At 47.7% G+C, this 12,739-nt stretch overlaps 1 protein-coding gene across 22 annotated transcripts in view; it reads right to left on the bottom strand.

Moving 5' to 3' along the window:
- The window catches only part of Nrxn2 (neurexin 2), a 114,145-nt gene that overhangs the window by 86,778 nt on the left and 14,628 nt on the right, over positions 1–12,739 (bottom strand). For all 22 annotated transcript variants that reach the window (XM_057779056.1, XM_057779051.1, XM_057779063.1 and 19 more), the window contains exon 3: positions 1,493–1,510. In XM_057779056.1, coding sequence (XP_057635039.1) covers positions 1,493–1,510 — 18 coding nt within the window. The remainder of the gene's footprint in view (positions 1–1,492; positions 1,511–12,739) is intronic.

Consider the following 12,739-nt stretch of genomic DNA (forward strand, 5'->3'; position numbering starts at 1 on the left):
GCAGACGCACAAAGCCCCAGATGCTCCTCCAGAGACTCAGGGACACATGCCACTCCGTGGACAAAACAAGCCAACGCCCAGCAACCCCACACAGACAGCCAAGGCACATGAATGTGTGCACACACAGATACAGACACAGGGGCTGGTCTGCTCGGACCAGGGCACCTGAGGAGCCCCAAATAGAAAAAAACAAAAACAAAACAGAGCGACAAGGCAAGCAATGGACACCACAAGGAAAATGGGTTCCACCCATATCCAGACCTAGAGCCCTCCTTGCCTGCCCTTCTCAGACACCCATATTCTTGGTGTCTCTGAGCTCCTCCCAGAAGGGCCAGGCCCAGGGGTTTCAGAGTGTCTCCTACCCACTGTCTTCCCAGAACACGGGGACTGTGGAGCGGGGTGGTGATCAGGGTAAGGCCTTCCCTCATCATAATCACTTTGCCAGTTTCACTGCGATGACCTGTAAGATCAGCTACAGTCCAGCCTCTAAGTATGGACCTCCCTACCCCCAATCTTATCCACCCCAGAGAAGGAAAAGAAAGCAAAGCTAGAGGGAAAACTTCCAAGAATGTTAGAACCCAGAGAATCTGGAGAAGGTCAGGGATAGAGAGAGGTCCACAGACAGATCCCTGGAGAAAACGAGGCAAAGAGAAAAACCAGAGAGAGAGGCAATCAGAACAGAAAGCAGGGAGAGAATGCAGAGATCCAAGAGAAGCCCACTCCCACCCTTGCCCTGGGACTGGGCTGAACAAAGAAGCTTCCCTCTTCCTCCCAGCCATGGGCAGCTTTAGCAGAGCAGGGGAGCTGGCCCTGCTCACACACCCCAACCATGGACAGACCCTGCCCTGCCTGTACTCTCCACCACATTCCCACTGGCCTGAGTCCTGCAGCAGAAGCACGAATTCTCTCTAGCACAGGCTCCAGGCCAACAGCCAACCCTGCCACTAGCTACTCCCTTCTATACATAGCCATTATATGCTTGGTTGGTTCTTTTCTTGGTTTTCTCTGTGTAGCCCTGGCTGCCCTAGAACTCACTATGTAGACCAGGCTGCCCTTGAACTCACAGAGATCCGCCTGCCTCTCTCTGCCTCCCAAGTGCTGGGATTAAAGGTGTGTGCCACCACACCTGGCTCATCCATTAAATGCTTTGGGCAAAACAGTGTCTACCTTCTCACTTCTGGACACTTCTGACACTACCAGCTGACTCATAACCTCTTCCCAGAGACCCTCTCCCCTTCCCCACAGGGAAGAAGGCTGGGAGCAGCATAGAGCAGTGTGGGCAAGGAGATCTGCCTTCTACCCAGGAGCTTCCCCAGTCAATGAACAAAGCAGCCTAAGAAGAGGCAGTCCAGTGAAGAAGACCCCAGACAGCCTCCCCGAGGTCCCCTCAAACACAAGCAGGCAGGGGCTGTGGCATGGTCAACGGCACGCCTTCATATAGACCCTTTGGGGAGATGGGCATTGACCTAACGATCAAGGAGGCTCCACTCACCTTCCATAGGGTGTTCCTCTATAGTCAGCCAAGTTCAGAGAAGGGGAGCAGGGAGAAAAGAGAAAAGAAGCTTGTTAGCAAATATGCCATGGACAATTGCTCTAAGGACCGAGGGGTTCCAGGTTCCCAAGCCCACCAAGGCCCTGACATGAATAACCCAACCTCAGTAGCTCAGGGAGCAGCTTTGCTGGGGACTGAGCAATGCCCACACTGCCTCCTGAATGGGTCTCCCCAAAGTCAATTAGTCTGGAAAAACTGAGAGGGCCTTCTGCCATTGGCACTAGATCCTGCTAGACCAGGAAACTGAGGCCCAGAGCAGGGGCATGCCGGCTCCAGATCACACAGAGACAGGAAGCAGGGTGGTAAGCAAAGCAGCGAGCAGCCAGGCTTCCCGACTCCCTGCGACAGGCTCCTCCCTTGCATTCATCCCTCGGCAGCTCAGAGACAGATGGGGACGTGCTCACCACACCAGAGACTGTCTTACTGGGCTCGCCGAGGCACACTTAGGCTCAGTGACACACTGACACACATAAGCACCACACGGCCCACTCTCGCATTTAGCTCTGACTTAGCTCACGCCTAAAGCGTTTGCGCTCAAGCACCTGACCACCTACGGTTCCCTACCCTCCCAAAAGGCATCCTCGCAGTTAGAATGTGGCTCGGGCCAGGCTCTGGGTCTGATCCAAGAAAACATGATTCTGCCCCAAACTGCCTATCTGAGTTACCCAGTCTCTCTATACCCCGACTACAGATAGCAGCGTGGACTGCATCCTTGCCCAAGCCCTTCTGACCCTTGCTCTGTCTCTATGATCAGGGGAAATGTCTTCTTTCTTTGTTTGCCTTTTGTATTTGTTTATATCTGAGTGTTTCACAGTCTTATTCTGTAGTCCAAACTGGCCTGGAACTTAGTGTGTAACACAAGTAGCCTCAAACTCAGGACCATCTTCCTGCCTCCTTAGTGCTGGGATTATAGGCATGCATGATCACGTTCATTTTTAAGCACTGCTGGGGATCAAATTCAAAGTCTTATGCATGCTAAACAAGCATTCTACCAACTGAGCTGCATCCTCAACTCCAGAATGTTTGCTTATTTATTTGTTTGCTGGTTTATTTCAAAATATTGGATAAACCAGATTGGTTTATCAAGGTCATTATGTAGCCAAGGCTGGCCCTAATGTCTTGGTCCTTCTGCTTCTACCTCCCAAATGAGTCAGAATGCCCTCTAAAGGACAAAGCAAAGGGCCTCTAAATGGATGCTCACCTTAAGTTCAGTCAAATTCAGAGAGCCACGCTGGGAGCCCCTAGATCAATGCACATCCCATGGGCCGTCAGCCTCACCTATTAGGGTCTGATCTGGACCTGACCTTGGGACACACCCGATGGGTAAAGGGGAAAGGTGAATGGGAGCGGTCCCTTCAGCTAAGCCGCAGCTCCTCAAGCAGGCTTCGTAAGAGGACTAAGATGCTCCCAGCCTTAAACATCTGTCACACAGTCACTCACTGAGAGGCTGCTAGAGGAAGCCAAAGGCAGAGGAGAGACACTGCCCAATCTACAAGCACACAAAGGATCCCGAGACAGACATGAACGCACACACGTGTGCATGTGCTCTCTCCTCCCTCCTATAAGCACATTCTGTGGGATTTGTTCACGCGTTCTCAGGGAGGGGCATTAAACCGCAAAAACAAGTACGTTATTTATCCTACATCATACCACCCCTGTGGTACATGCAGAGACTGGGAGCCAACACCAGCATCTGCACAGCAACCTAATACATATTATTATTGATGCATTCGCCCACCAGCCGGCACACCCCCAGTGAACACGGCTGCCTGGCTACCTACCCATCTCGTTCCTTGTCCACCCACGCCCACCAGCCTCCATGTTACAAATATGCTCGCAACACATACCAGAGAGGCTTTTGCCTAACAGCTACACCCTGAAGCTGTAGAGACCACAGTTTTCCTAAAGCTCCTGAGTCTCATCACAGCTATGAGGGAGCTGTCCAGTTAAAGAGAACCCTTGGGCTCTCCGAGAACAGTTGTGCTAAAACTCTTTGATCCTAGCATGCCAAGGCCCTGGCCAGTCCCAAGCTACCAACACCTGCACAAAAGAATAATTTTGATTTCTAGATAATTTCACATAGCAGATATTTCAAGAAAAAAATGTTTCCAGGCTGGAATGGTAACTCAGCAATTAAGAGTGCTTCCTGCTCTCCCAGGGAACCCTAGTTGGGTTTCCAGAACCCACCTGGGTAGCTCCTCCACCATATGTAACTCCAGCTCCAAAGTGATGAGGTACCTTGGCCTCTTTGGACAACTGCACTCATGTGCACCCACTTACACAGACACACAGAGGCCCATAATTTAAATTGTTTTAACAGGCTAGGGAGATGGCACAGTAGTTAAGAGTGCTTACTGATCTTAAAGAAGGCTCAGGTTTGGTTCCCAGCATCCACATGGTGGGAGCTCACAACCACATAACTACAGTTCCAGGGGATCCGATGCCCTTCTCTGACCTCTGTTGGCATTGCAGCACATGGTACAGATACCTGTCCTCGGGCACACACATACACATAAAATAAAATAAGTATCTTTTAAATGAATAATTTTTTAAAGTATGCTCAGAAACATGAAGCCAGAAAGTTCCTAAAAGACAGAAGACTTTGTGCCGTTCGTCTGCTCTGTGCTGTCTGCATGCTTCACCTGCAGTTCAGGCCCCTCCAGGTCCACCTTCCTGCCCCTCGGTCACCTGTTCTCCTCACCCATAGCTTCACCTGCATGCTTCACCTGCAGTTCAGGCCCCTCCAGGTCCACCTTCCTGCCCCTCAGCCACCTGTTCTCCTCACCCATAGCTCACCTCAATCGCCTCAGGACAAAGGCCCTCCTTCCGACCTGAGTCTGGATCTCCAAAGCGTGTCCCAAGATGCCATCTAACCTAGGGCCAGGCCCCCTGCCAGCCCTCCAGAGTCACACTGCTCATCCGCCTGGCTGTAAGCCATGTGCTCAGCAGTTTATTCTCCCCTCTCGCTGAGGAGACACACCTGGACCACCGCTGCCCCATTAGCCACTTGCCAATCAGGGCCACCACACCCCTTTCTCTCACAGGCGTCTTGGTCTCAGCCTGAGCCGGCTGCAGAACCCTTTCTCCCAAGCCCTCTCCTGTCTTTATTGGGCAGACACCCAGTAAGCAGCCCTCCCCTTTTTCAGATCAGTTGCCAGGACCTATTGGCTCCACCCTCTAAAACCCACCATGCCCCATCAGTGCAGTCCAGGTGAGGCCCTATCCGTTCTGCTGGGAGCTTGACTAGGCCTCTGTGATAATCTCCCTTCAATGAGTCTTTTCACCCTACAGTTTATATCCACACCACACCTAAGTGTCTCAACCACATCTCAGGCCTGTTACAGTGAATATCTATCTACTGCATGTGTATGTATGTATGTATGTATGTATGTATGTATGTATGTATGTATGTATATGTATGTCTATCCTATCTATCTACTGCAGTGTGTATCTACTGCATGTGTATCTATATATGTATGTATGTATGTATGTATGTATATGTATGTCTATCCTATCTATCTACTGCAGTGTGTATCTACTGCGGTGTGTATCTATGCGGTGCATGTCTACTGCATGATTATCTATTGCAAGTGTGTGGCTCCTTGCTGAGCTTCACCGGGGAAGGTCTGGTCTTCTCAGGTAACTCACTTCCAGTCTGACCTCACCCCCTTCAGTCTCCTGGCCTACCAGTCTCAAGACACACCCATTCCCCTAATGGAGCCACATTCTAACTACTCTTTCCAAACACACACTTACGCATCACTCACACACACACACACTCACACATGCACACAGCTATCTAAGAAAGCCAATGGTTTCCCTCAAGACCCACGTCAATACCTGTACATTCTGAATACAGGAGAGCAGCAGTTCCCCTCTTCTGGATCAGCTCTGTGATGCATATTGTCTTATTATTGCCCTTGTTTTTTGTTTTTTTGTTTTGTTTTGTTTTGTTTTGATTTTTCGAGACAGGGTTTCTCCGTAGCTTTTGATTCCTGTCCTAAAACTAGCTCTTGTAGACCAGGCTGGCCTCGAACTCACAGAGATCCGCCTGCCTCTGATTATTGCCCTTGTTAAAGCTACATTGTAACTGTAATTTCAAGTTGGCTTCCTGATGGGACTGCAAAACTGTGCTAGAGACAAAACAATGTCTCATTCATCCCTCTACTTCCAGCTGCTTGCTCAGCTCCTGGCTTAGAAAAGACCTTGCTATGTTTGTTGAGTGAATAATATAATAACACTTCTTGTGTTCTAAGACCTAAAGTAGGCCTGGCTCCTGTTGTGTGCTGCTTCCTGCACCCACCACCACTAATTATAACCCTCGAATACAAATGACTCTTCCTTTCTGTTAGAGAGGAGGAAACCAAGGGTCCAAAAGCAGAGGCAGGGCTGCCTCCACAGCTCATGACCACAACTAAAAGGACCAGAGTTCAGATTCCCAGGACCCACATAAAAGCCAGGTGAGCATGGTGGCCTAGCTATAATCCTAGAACACGGGAGGAGATAGAGACAGAGAATCCCCAGGGCAAACTGACTAGCCAGGCTTCTAAATGGCGAGCTTCTAGTTCAGTGAGAGACCCTGACTCAGTATATAAGGTAGAGAGCAGTTGAGAAAGACACCCAAGATCAACATGTACACATACATATACATGTGCACACATATATATGCAAACATGAATACCACACACACATGTACACAGGGGAAAAGCGGGGCAGCTTATCCAAGGTCACACTGTTGGCGACAGACAATGAAATCTGAATCTAGAGAACAAGCAAGATGGTTGAGCAGGTGAAGGTGCTTGTCATGCAAACCTGGCAACCTGAGTCCCATCCCCTGAAACCTATACAAAGATGGGAGGAGAGAGTTAACTACATATGGTCGTTCTCTGATCTCCATGAGCACCGTGACAGGCACATTGCCCCCGCATACATCGTGAACACACACACACAAAATAATAATAATAAAATTTAACAAAATCTAAGAAGCTGAAAGATGGCTCAGCAGTTAAAAGTGCTTACTTCTCTTCTGGAGACCTGAGTTCAGTCCTCAGCTCCCACCTGGCACTCACAACTGGGTGTTACTCCAGTTCCAGGGGCCTGATACCCCCTTCTGGCCTCTGAAATTGCCAGGCCTACATGTAGAATGCAGACACACATACAGGCAAAACCCTCATACACATAAAATAAAAATATATACATGTTTAAAAGTTTTTAAATCAATAAATTGTTTAAAGATTTAATCCAAGTCTAGGCATGGTGGCACACGCCTTTAATCCCAACACTGAGGAGGCAGAGACAGACAACTCCCCATGAGTTTGAGGCCAGGGTGGACTACATAGTGAGTTCTACGACAGACAGGGTTATGTAGAGAAAGCTTGTCTCAAAAACAAAAACAGAATTTAATCTAAATCTCTCTAGTTTTAAAATCTCCAGAGACCAGCCTGGTCTACAAGAGCTAGTTCCAGGACAGGCTCCAAAACCACAGAGAAACCCTGTCTCAAAAAAAAAACCAAAAAAATAAAAAATAAAATAAATAAAAAAATAAAATAAAATAAAATAAAATAAAATCTCCAATGGGGCCTGAGGACGCGGCTCAGTAAGTCAGATACTTGACTGGCTTTGGTCCCCAGCACTGCATAACTGGGCATGGTGGGGCATCCCAACCCTCAGAAGGTGGAGGTAGGAGGATAAGAAGTTCAAAGTTATGCTCAACTATATATTATAGGTGATTATATATCTGTATAAATTATAAAACAAAGCCAGATCCCATCTCTTCCTTCTCCCAGCCTCACTCTGACCAAATACAGGATGGAAACATCCTGAGAGGTACATTCTTAGCCTAAAAGTCAAAACTGCTAGAAGCTTCCAGAATGCTAATCTACATTGTATTTTATTTCCCACGAAACACAGTCAATCTTGTTGCCTCCCCAAGCCGGAGACATCAGTTCTCTTATATCCCCCACACTCACCCTTCACGGGAAAGCCCTACACACTCCTCTTTCTTCATCATGGTAGCTCCCTCTGGCTGAGTCGTCCTTCAAGGTCTAGCCTAGTGCCATCTCCTCCTTGAAGCCTCCTGGCCACTGGGGTAAACACCCACAGTAAACCTATTGATCACTGGGAAAGGTAGCTAGAACACCGGTTTTCCATGGTTCAGTCAGTTTCCCAGGTTCACACAGATAGGCAGGGCCAGGGTTCAAAGCTGCCAGTCCAAGCAACCACTCTGTTGTTTTTCCCTGGGAACACCTAGCTCAGCTCTGTACCATTCCCCAGAGAGGTTCATCCCTTCTGCCTTGCATCTCTTTAGCCCCTGGAAGCATCAGGACCACAGACCCTAGAAGCTGCTGAGGACAGGGGAATGTCACATTTCTGACCTAATCCCAACTTTTACCTACTTGGTAACCTGGCAGAGGACAGAGATGGTGTCAGGGATGGCACTATCTTACCTAACACCAACTCAGAATTCCAGCAGATTTGTTATCGAGGACAGCAATAAAGATAGGAAAAGAGCGAAGCAGGGGAGCTATAAGCAATCAAAACCATGCTCTGAGGCCCCCAAAGTCCAACAGTGCAGAAGGGCCACATTTGGGAAGAAACCATGTGAGCCTAGCTGGAGAGATACCTGAGGTAACTCACGACTCCCTGAGTCCTCAGGGGAAAGCATAGGGAGGCCGAGAGGTGCGGTAAGATTTCCCATGGAAATCTTCTCAGCCTTGGTGAATTGTGTGCTTTGATGTGATATCCTGGCTCTCCATGACAAGTTCCTTCCCAGGAGCTCAGAACACAGGTTTTCCTGCTTTTGTGTCCCATGGACCCCGCTCTAAGACAGCCCAGCAGACCCAAAACTATGTGTGCCCTCCACACACCTGACTTGGGGAAGAAGCTATGGCCCTGGGATCTGAATAGTTACTGGTCTCTGGGGAAACATTGCCCCTAAGAAGCTCCAAAACACAAGGGGCTGGAGAGATGGCTCAGCAGTTAAGAGCGCTGGCTGCTCTTCCAGAGACTCAGGTTCAGTTCCCACACAGTGGCTCACAATCATCCATAGCTCCAGTCACAGGGACTCCAACACGCTCCTCTGCCTTCATGAGTGCTGTGCCAGGGTGGTACACAGACATACATGCAGATAAAACACCTATACACAGCCTGACATGGTGGCACACACTGTTAGTCCTAGCACTCTCTGTGAGTTCAAGGCCAGCTTGATCTACATAGTGAGTTCCAAGACAGCGCTTCCCAGAGAAACCTTGTCTCGAAAAAATAGAAAGAAAAAAAGAAAAAAAGGAAGGAAGGAAGGAAGGAAAGAAGGAAAGAAAGAAAGAAAGAAAGAAAGAAAGAAAGAAAGAAAGAAAGAAAGAAAGGAAGGAAGGAAGGAAGTTCTTGTTCTCCAAGTCCTCCTTTCCCACCTCAATCCAAAGACAGCATCTCTCGGCAGCTCTGGTCTCAGCACCAGCTGCCTACCACTGCAGTTACCCCAGTGGCCACCACAGCTGTTGTCACCCTTCTTGGCTACTCCAAAACAACCAAAGTCCAGGGCAGGAGGCATCTCAGTCGGTAAAGTGCTTGTCTCACAAACAAAAGACTTGGTTGGGTTCCAGCAATACCACTTTTGGGTATCTAGCCAAAGGATGCTCAATCGAGCCACAAGGACACGTGCTCAACTATGTTCATAGCAGCTTTGTTTGTCATAGCCAGAACCTGGAAACAACCTAAATGCCCCTCGACCGAATGGATAAGAAAAATGTGGTATATTTACACAGCGGAGTACTACACAGCAGAAAAAATAATGACAGCTTGAATTCTGCAGGAAAATGGATGGAGCTAGAAAACATTATTTTGAGTGAGGTAACCCAGACACAGAAAGACAATTATCACATGTACTCACTCATAGGTGGTTTTTAAACATAAAGCAAAGAAAGCCATCCTACAAACCACAATCCCAGAGAACTTAGACAACAATGAGGACACTAAGAGAGACTTACATAGACCTAATCTACATGGGAAGTAGAAAAAGACACGATTTCCTGAGTAAATTGGGAGCATGGGGACTTTGGAGGATGGTTGAAGAAGGGAGGGGAGAGGCAGGGAGGGGAGCAGAGAAAAATGTAGAGCTCAATAAATATCAATAAAAAAAAAGACATGATGCCGGGCGGTGGTGGCGCACGCCTTTAATCCCAGCACTTGGGAGGCAGAGGCAGGCGGATCTCTGTGAGTTCGAGACCAGCCTGGTCTACAAGAGCTAGTTCCAGGACAGGCTCCAAAACCACAGAGAAACCCTGTCTCAAAAAAACCAAAAAAAAAAAAAAAAAAAAAAAAAAGACATGGGTTCAGTTCCCCAGAACTCGGGTAAAGATGTAGGTGTAGCAGGACACCTTTCTGACCTCGCCCCTTGGGGTGGGACAGAGATAGGCAGATCTCTGGGGCCCACTAGACAGCTAGCCTAGTCCAATCAGCTAGAGCAGAGCAAGACTGCCTCAAAGAATAATGAGGTAGACGGCGCTTAAGGAATGACACTAAAGGATGTCCCGTGGCCCACATGCATACCTGTGTACATGCGCTCACATATGAGTACACAGACACATATACAAATAAATACGATTAAACTCTCTTGTTTAAACTGTCTTCCAACTAACTTCTCTACCATCTAGCTGCTGGACAGAATCCCTCGGCTCACCCCTGCTTCCTAGATGCAGTTCTTATCTTCACATACCTGATCAAAAGCCTTTGTGTGACCCTTTGCAGGACATCCTAGTCCACATCCACTGAGTGTCATATGAATGATTTAAGCCAGATGCCCAGGGCCTGGCCCCAGCTTCTCTCTTTGCCCCTCTACAGATGGAAACCACATTTACTTCCTTCCACACCTCATCCACAGTTGCCCTTCTGCCTGGCTTAGCCTCACTGAGCTTGCTAATCAACGTTCTAACCAGTCCTAACTAACATTTCTCTGCCCTGTTTCCAGTCCTCTGAACTATAAACCCTCCCCTTCCTTAAGACCCCAGCGGACTTTATTTATAGGAACGACAAGGGGGGATTTAGTTCACTCGTAGAACACTTGCCTAGTGTGTGCTAGGCCCTGGGTTCACTCCCCAGTGCTGATAAAATACAAATTCTTAAAACTCTACTCCCAGCCAGGAGGTGGAGGCACACGCCTTTTTAATCCCAGTAGTCGGGAGGCAGAGGCAGGGGATCTCTGTGAGTTTTAGGCCAGCCTGGTCTACAGAGTAAATTCCAGGACAGGCTCCAAAGCGACAGAGAAAAAAACAAACAAACAAAAAATTCCCACTAATTATGTGCCATAATATACTTCACACATGGTCAATCAATCAATCAATAAAAATATTGTAAATCTATTTAGAGCCTGTCCCTATGAGCTTAAAAAAAGTACAGGACCAGACTATGCTGCCTACTAGAGACAGATTTTACTCAGTGTGTGTGTGCATGCTCACGTGCCACGGTTCTGGATCTGAACTCGGGTCCTCAAGTGTGAGGACAAGCACCTTTACCTGTGGGGCCATCTTGCTGGCAGTGTTTTTGTTTTCTAACATTGGCTCTCACTATGTTACCCAGGCTGGCCAGGAACCTGCTAGGTAGCATAAGTTGGCTTCAAATGTGTAGTGTCTCTCCTGCCATGCACCTCTCCCCCAACAAATGCTGGTAAAACCACCTTCCCTGGACACCAATCTATTGTTTAATCACTACACTGCTAAGCCTACCATATCTCTAGGCAGGTGCCACACTATGCATTGTGCTTTGGGGTTTTGTTTATTTATCGCTCTTGGAGATTGAATGTTCTTTAAAAATATCTGTTTTTATTTATGTGCATATGTCTGCATGAGTTTATGTGCACCAAATGTGTGCAAGTGTTCATGGATGCCAGAAGCACTGGATCCCCTAGAATTGGAGCTACAGGGGGTTGTGAGCTGCCTAATGTGGGTGCTGGAAACCAAACCTGGGTCCTCTGCAAGAACAAGTGTTCTCCGCTGAGCATCTCTCCAATCCCAGGCTGACTATTCTTTCTTATCTGAAACGTTTGGTACTGGAAGTGTTTCAAATATTGGATTTTTTAAAATTCTAGAATGCTAAATATATATAATGAATTATCTTGGGGATAGGACCTAAGTCTAAATGAAATATTCTCTTGTTTTACGTCCTATGCGTATAGCTAGCAGGTGATCTAGTACAGAGTTTTCATTGCACCCAATTTTTTACCCTTTAGTCCATCAAATGAGGTTGGTGTGGAAGATTCCTCTTGTGATGTCCTGACAGTACCCATCAACATCTCAGTTTTTAGAGCACTTTGGACTTGAGGTTTCTGACTGAAGATGCTCAACCTGTACTTGCTGAGCAGTCTCTCCGTGCCACATGCCACTCTCTGGACTTCATATGCAACTGGGGCTGTTGCAGTGACTCTTTGATGCAGGTACCACTGTTACACCACCTCACAGACAGACAGATGTCGCCTCTCTTAACCACTCACTGGACTGACTTCTTATCTACTTCTCCAACTAAACTTTCAACTCCTAGAACAGACGGCTCATGTTCCTCACGTCTGACTTCCCCACAGGCCCCAGCACACTACAAAGGGGGCCTTGACCACCACATGTTGACCTAAATCGCCAGCAAACCAAGGACACGGAGTGTTCATCTCTCCGCAGCACACACACACTGAACAGTCCTTTCCCGTTTCCTGAATGAGGTGCACACCTGATTCCATCTGGGGGTCTCCCACGCCTACTTGTATACCCCTTCTTCCTTGATCACTTTTCTGGCCCCTCTCCACACACATAGGTGATGTGAGGAAGTACAGGTAGGTGAACCTTGGCAAAAATCCCGTCTCCGCTACCCTAACTTAGTCACACAGTCAGCAGCAGGGTACACAGATGCTCAGCCACTCTTCCTTAGCTCTGTCAGCAATTACATGTGGCCAGATACCCCAGAGAAAGCAAGTAGCAAATATTCTGGCATATGGGTTCTCATGTTGCTGGGCAAGCCCAGACCCCAGGAAATTACAGAAGAGATTCCAAAAGATCCACAAATCCATATGTATAGCAAACATCTCAAGGCAAATTGGTACATCTTGCCTATAAAGCTAAAACTATTTTTCCTAATGTATATTTTATTAACCACAATGGTGAATACAACATCAAAGTCATCTAAAAGCTTTTCTGAATTCATGAGAGCTTT

The sequence above is a fragment of the Chionomys nivalis genome, chromosome 8 (assembly GCF_950005125.1).
Source record: "Chionomys nivalis chromosome 8, mChiNiv1.1, whole genome shotgun sequence".
Taxonomy (NCBI): domain Eukaryota; kingdom Metazoa; phylum Chordata; class Mammalia; order Rodentia; family Cricetidae; genus Chionomys; species Chionomys nivalis.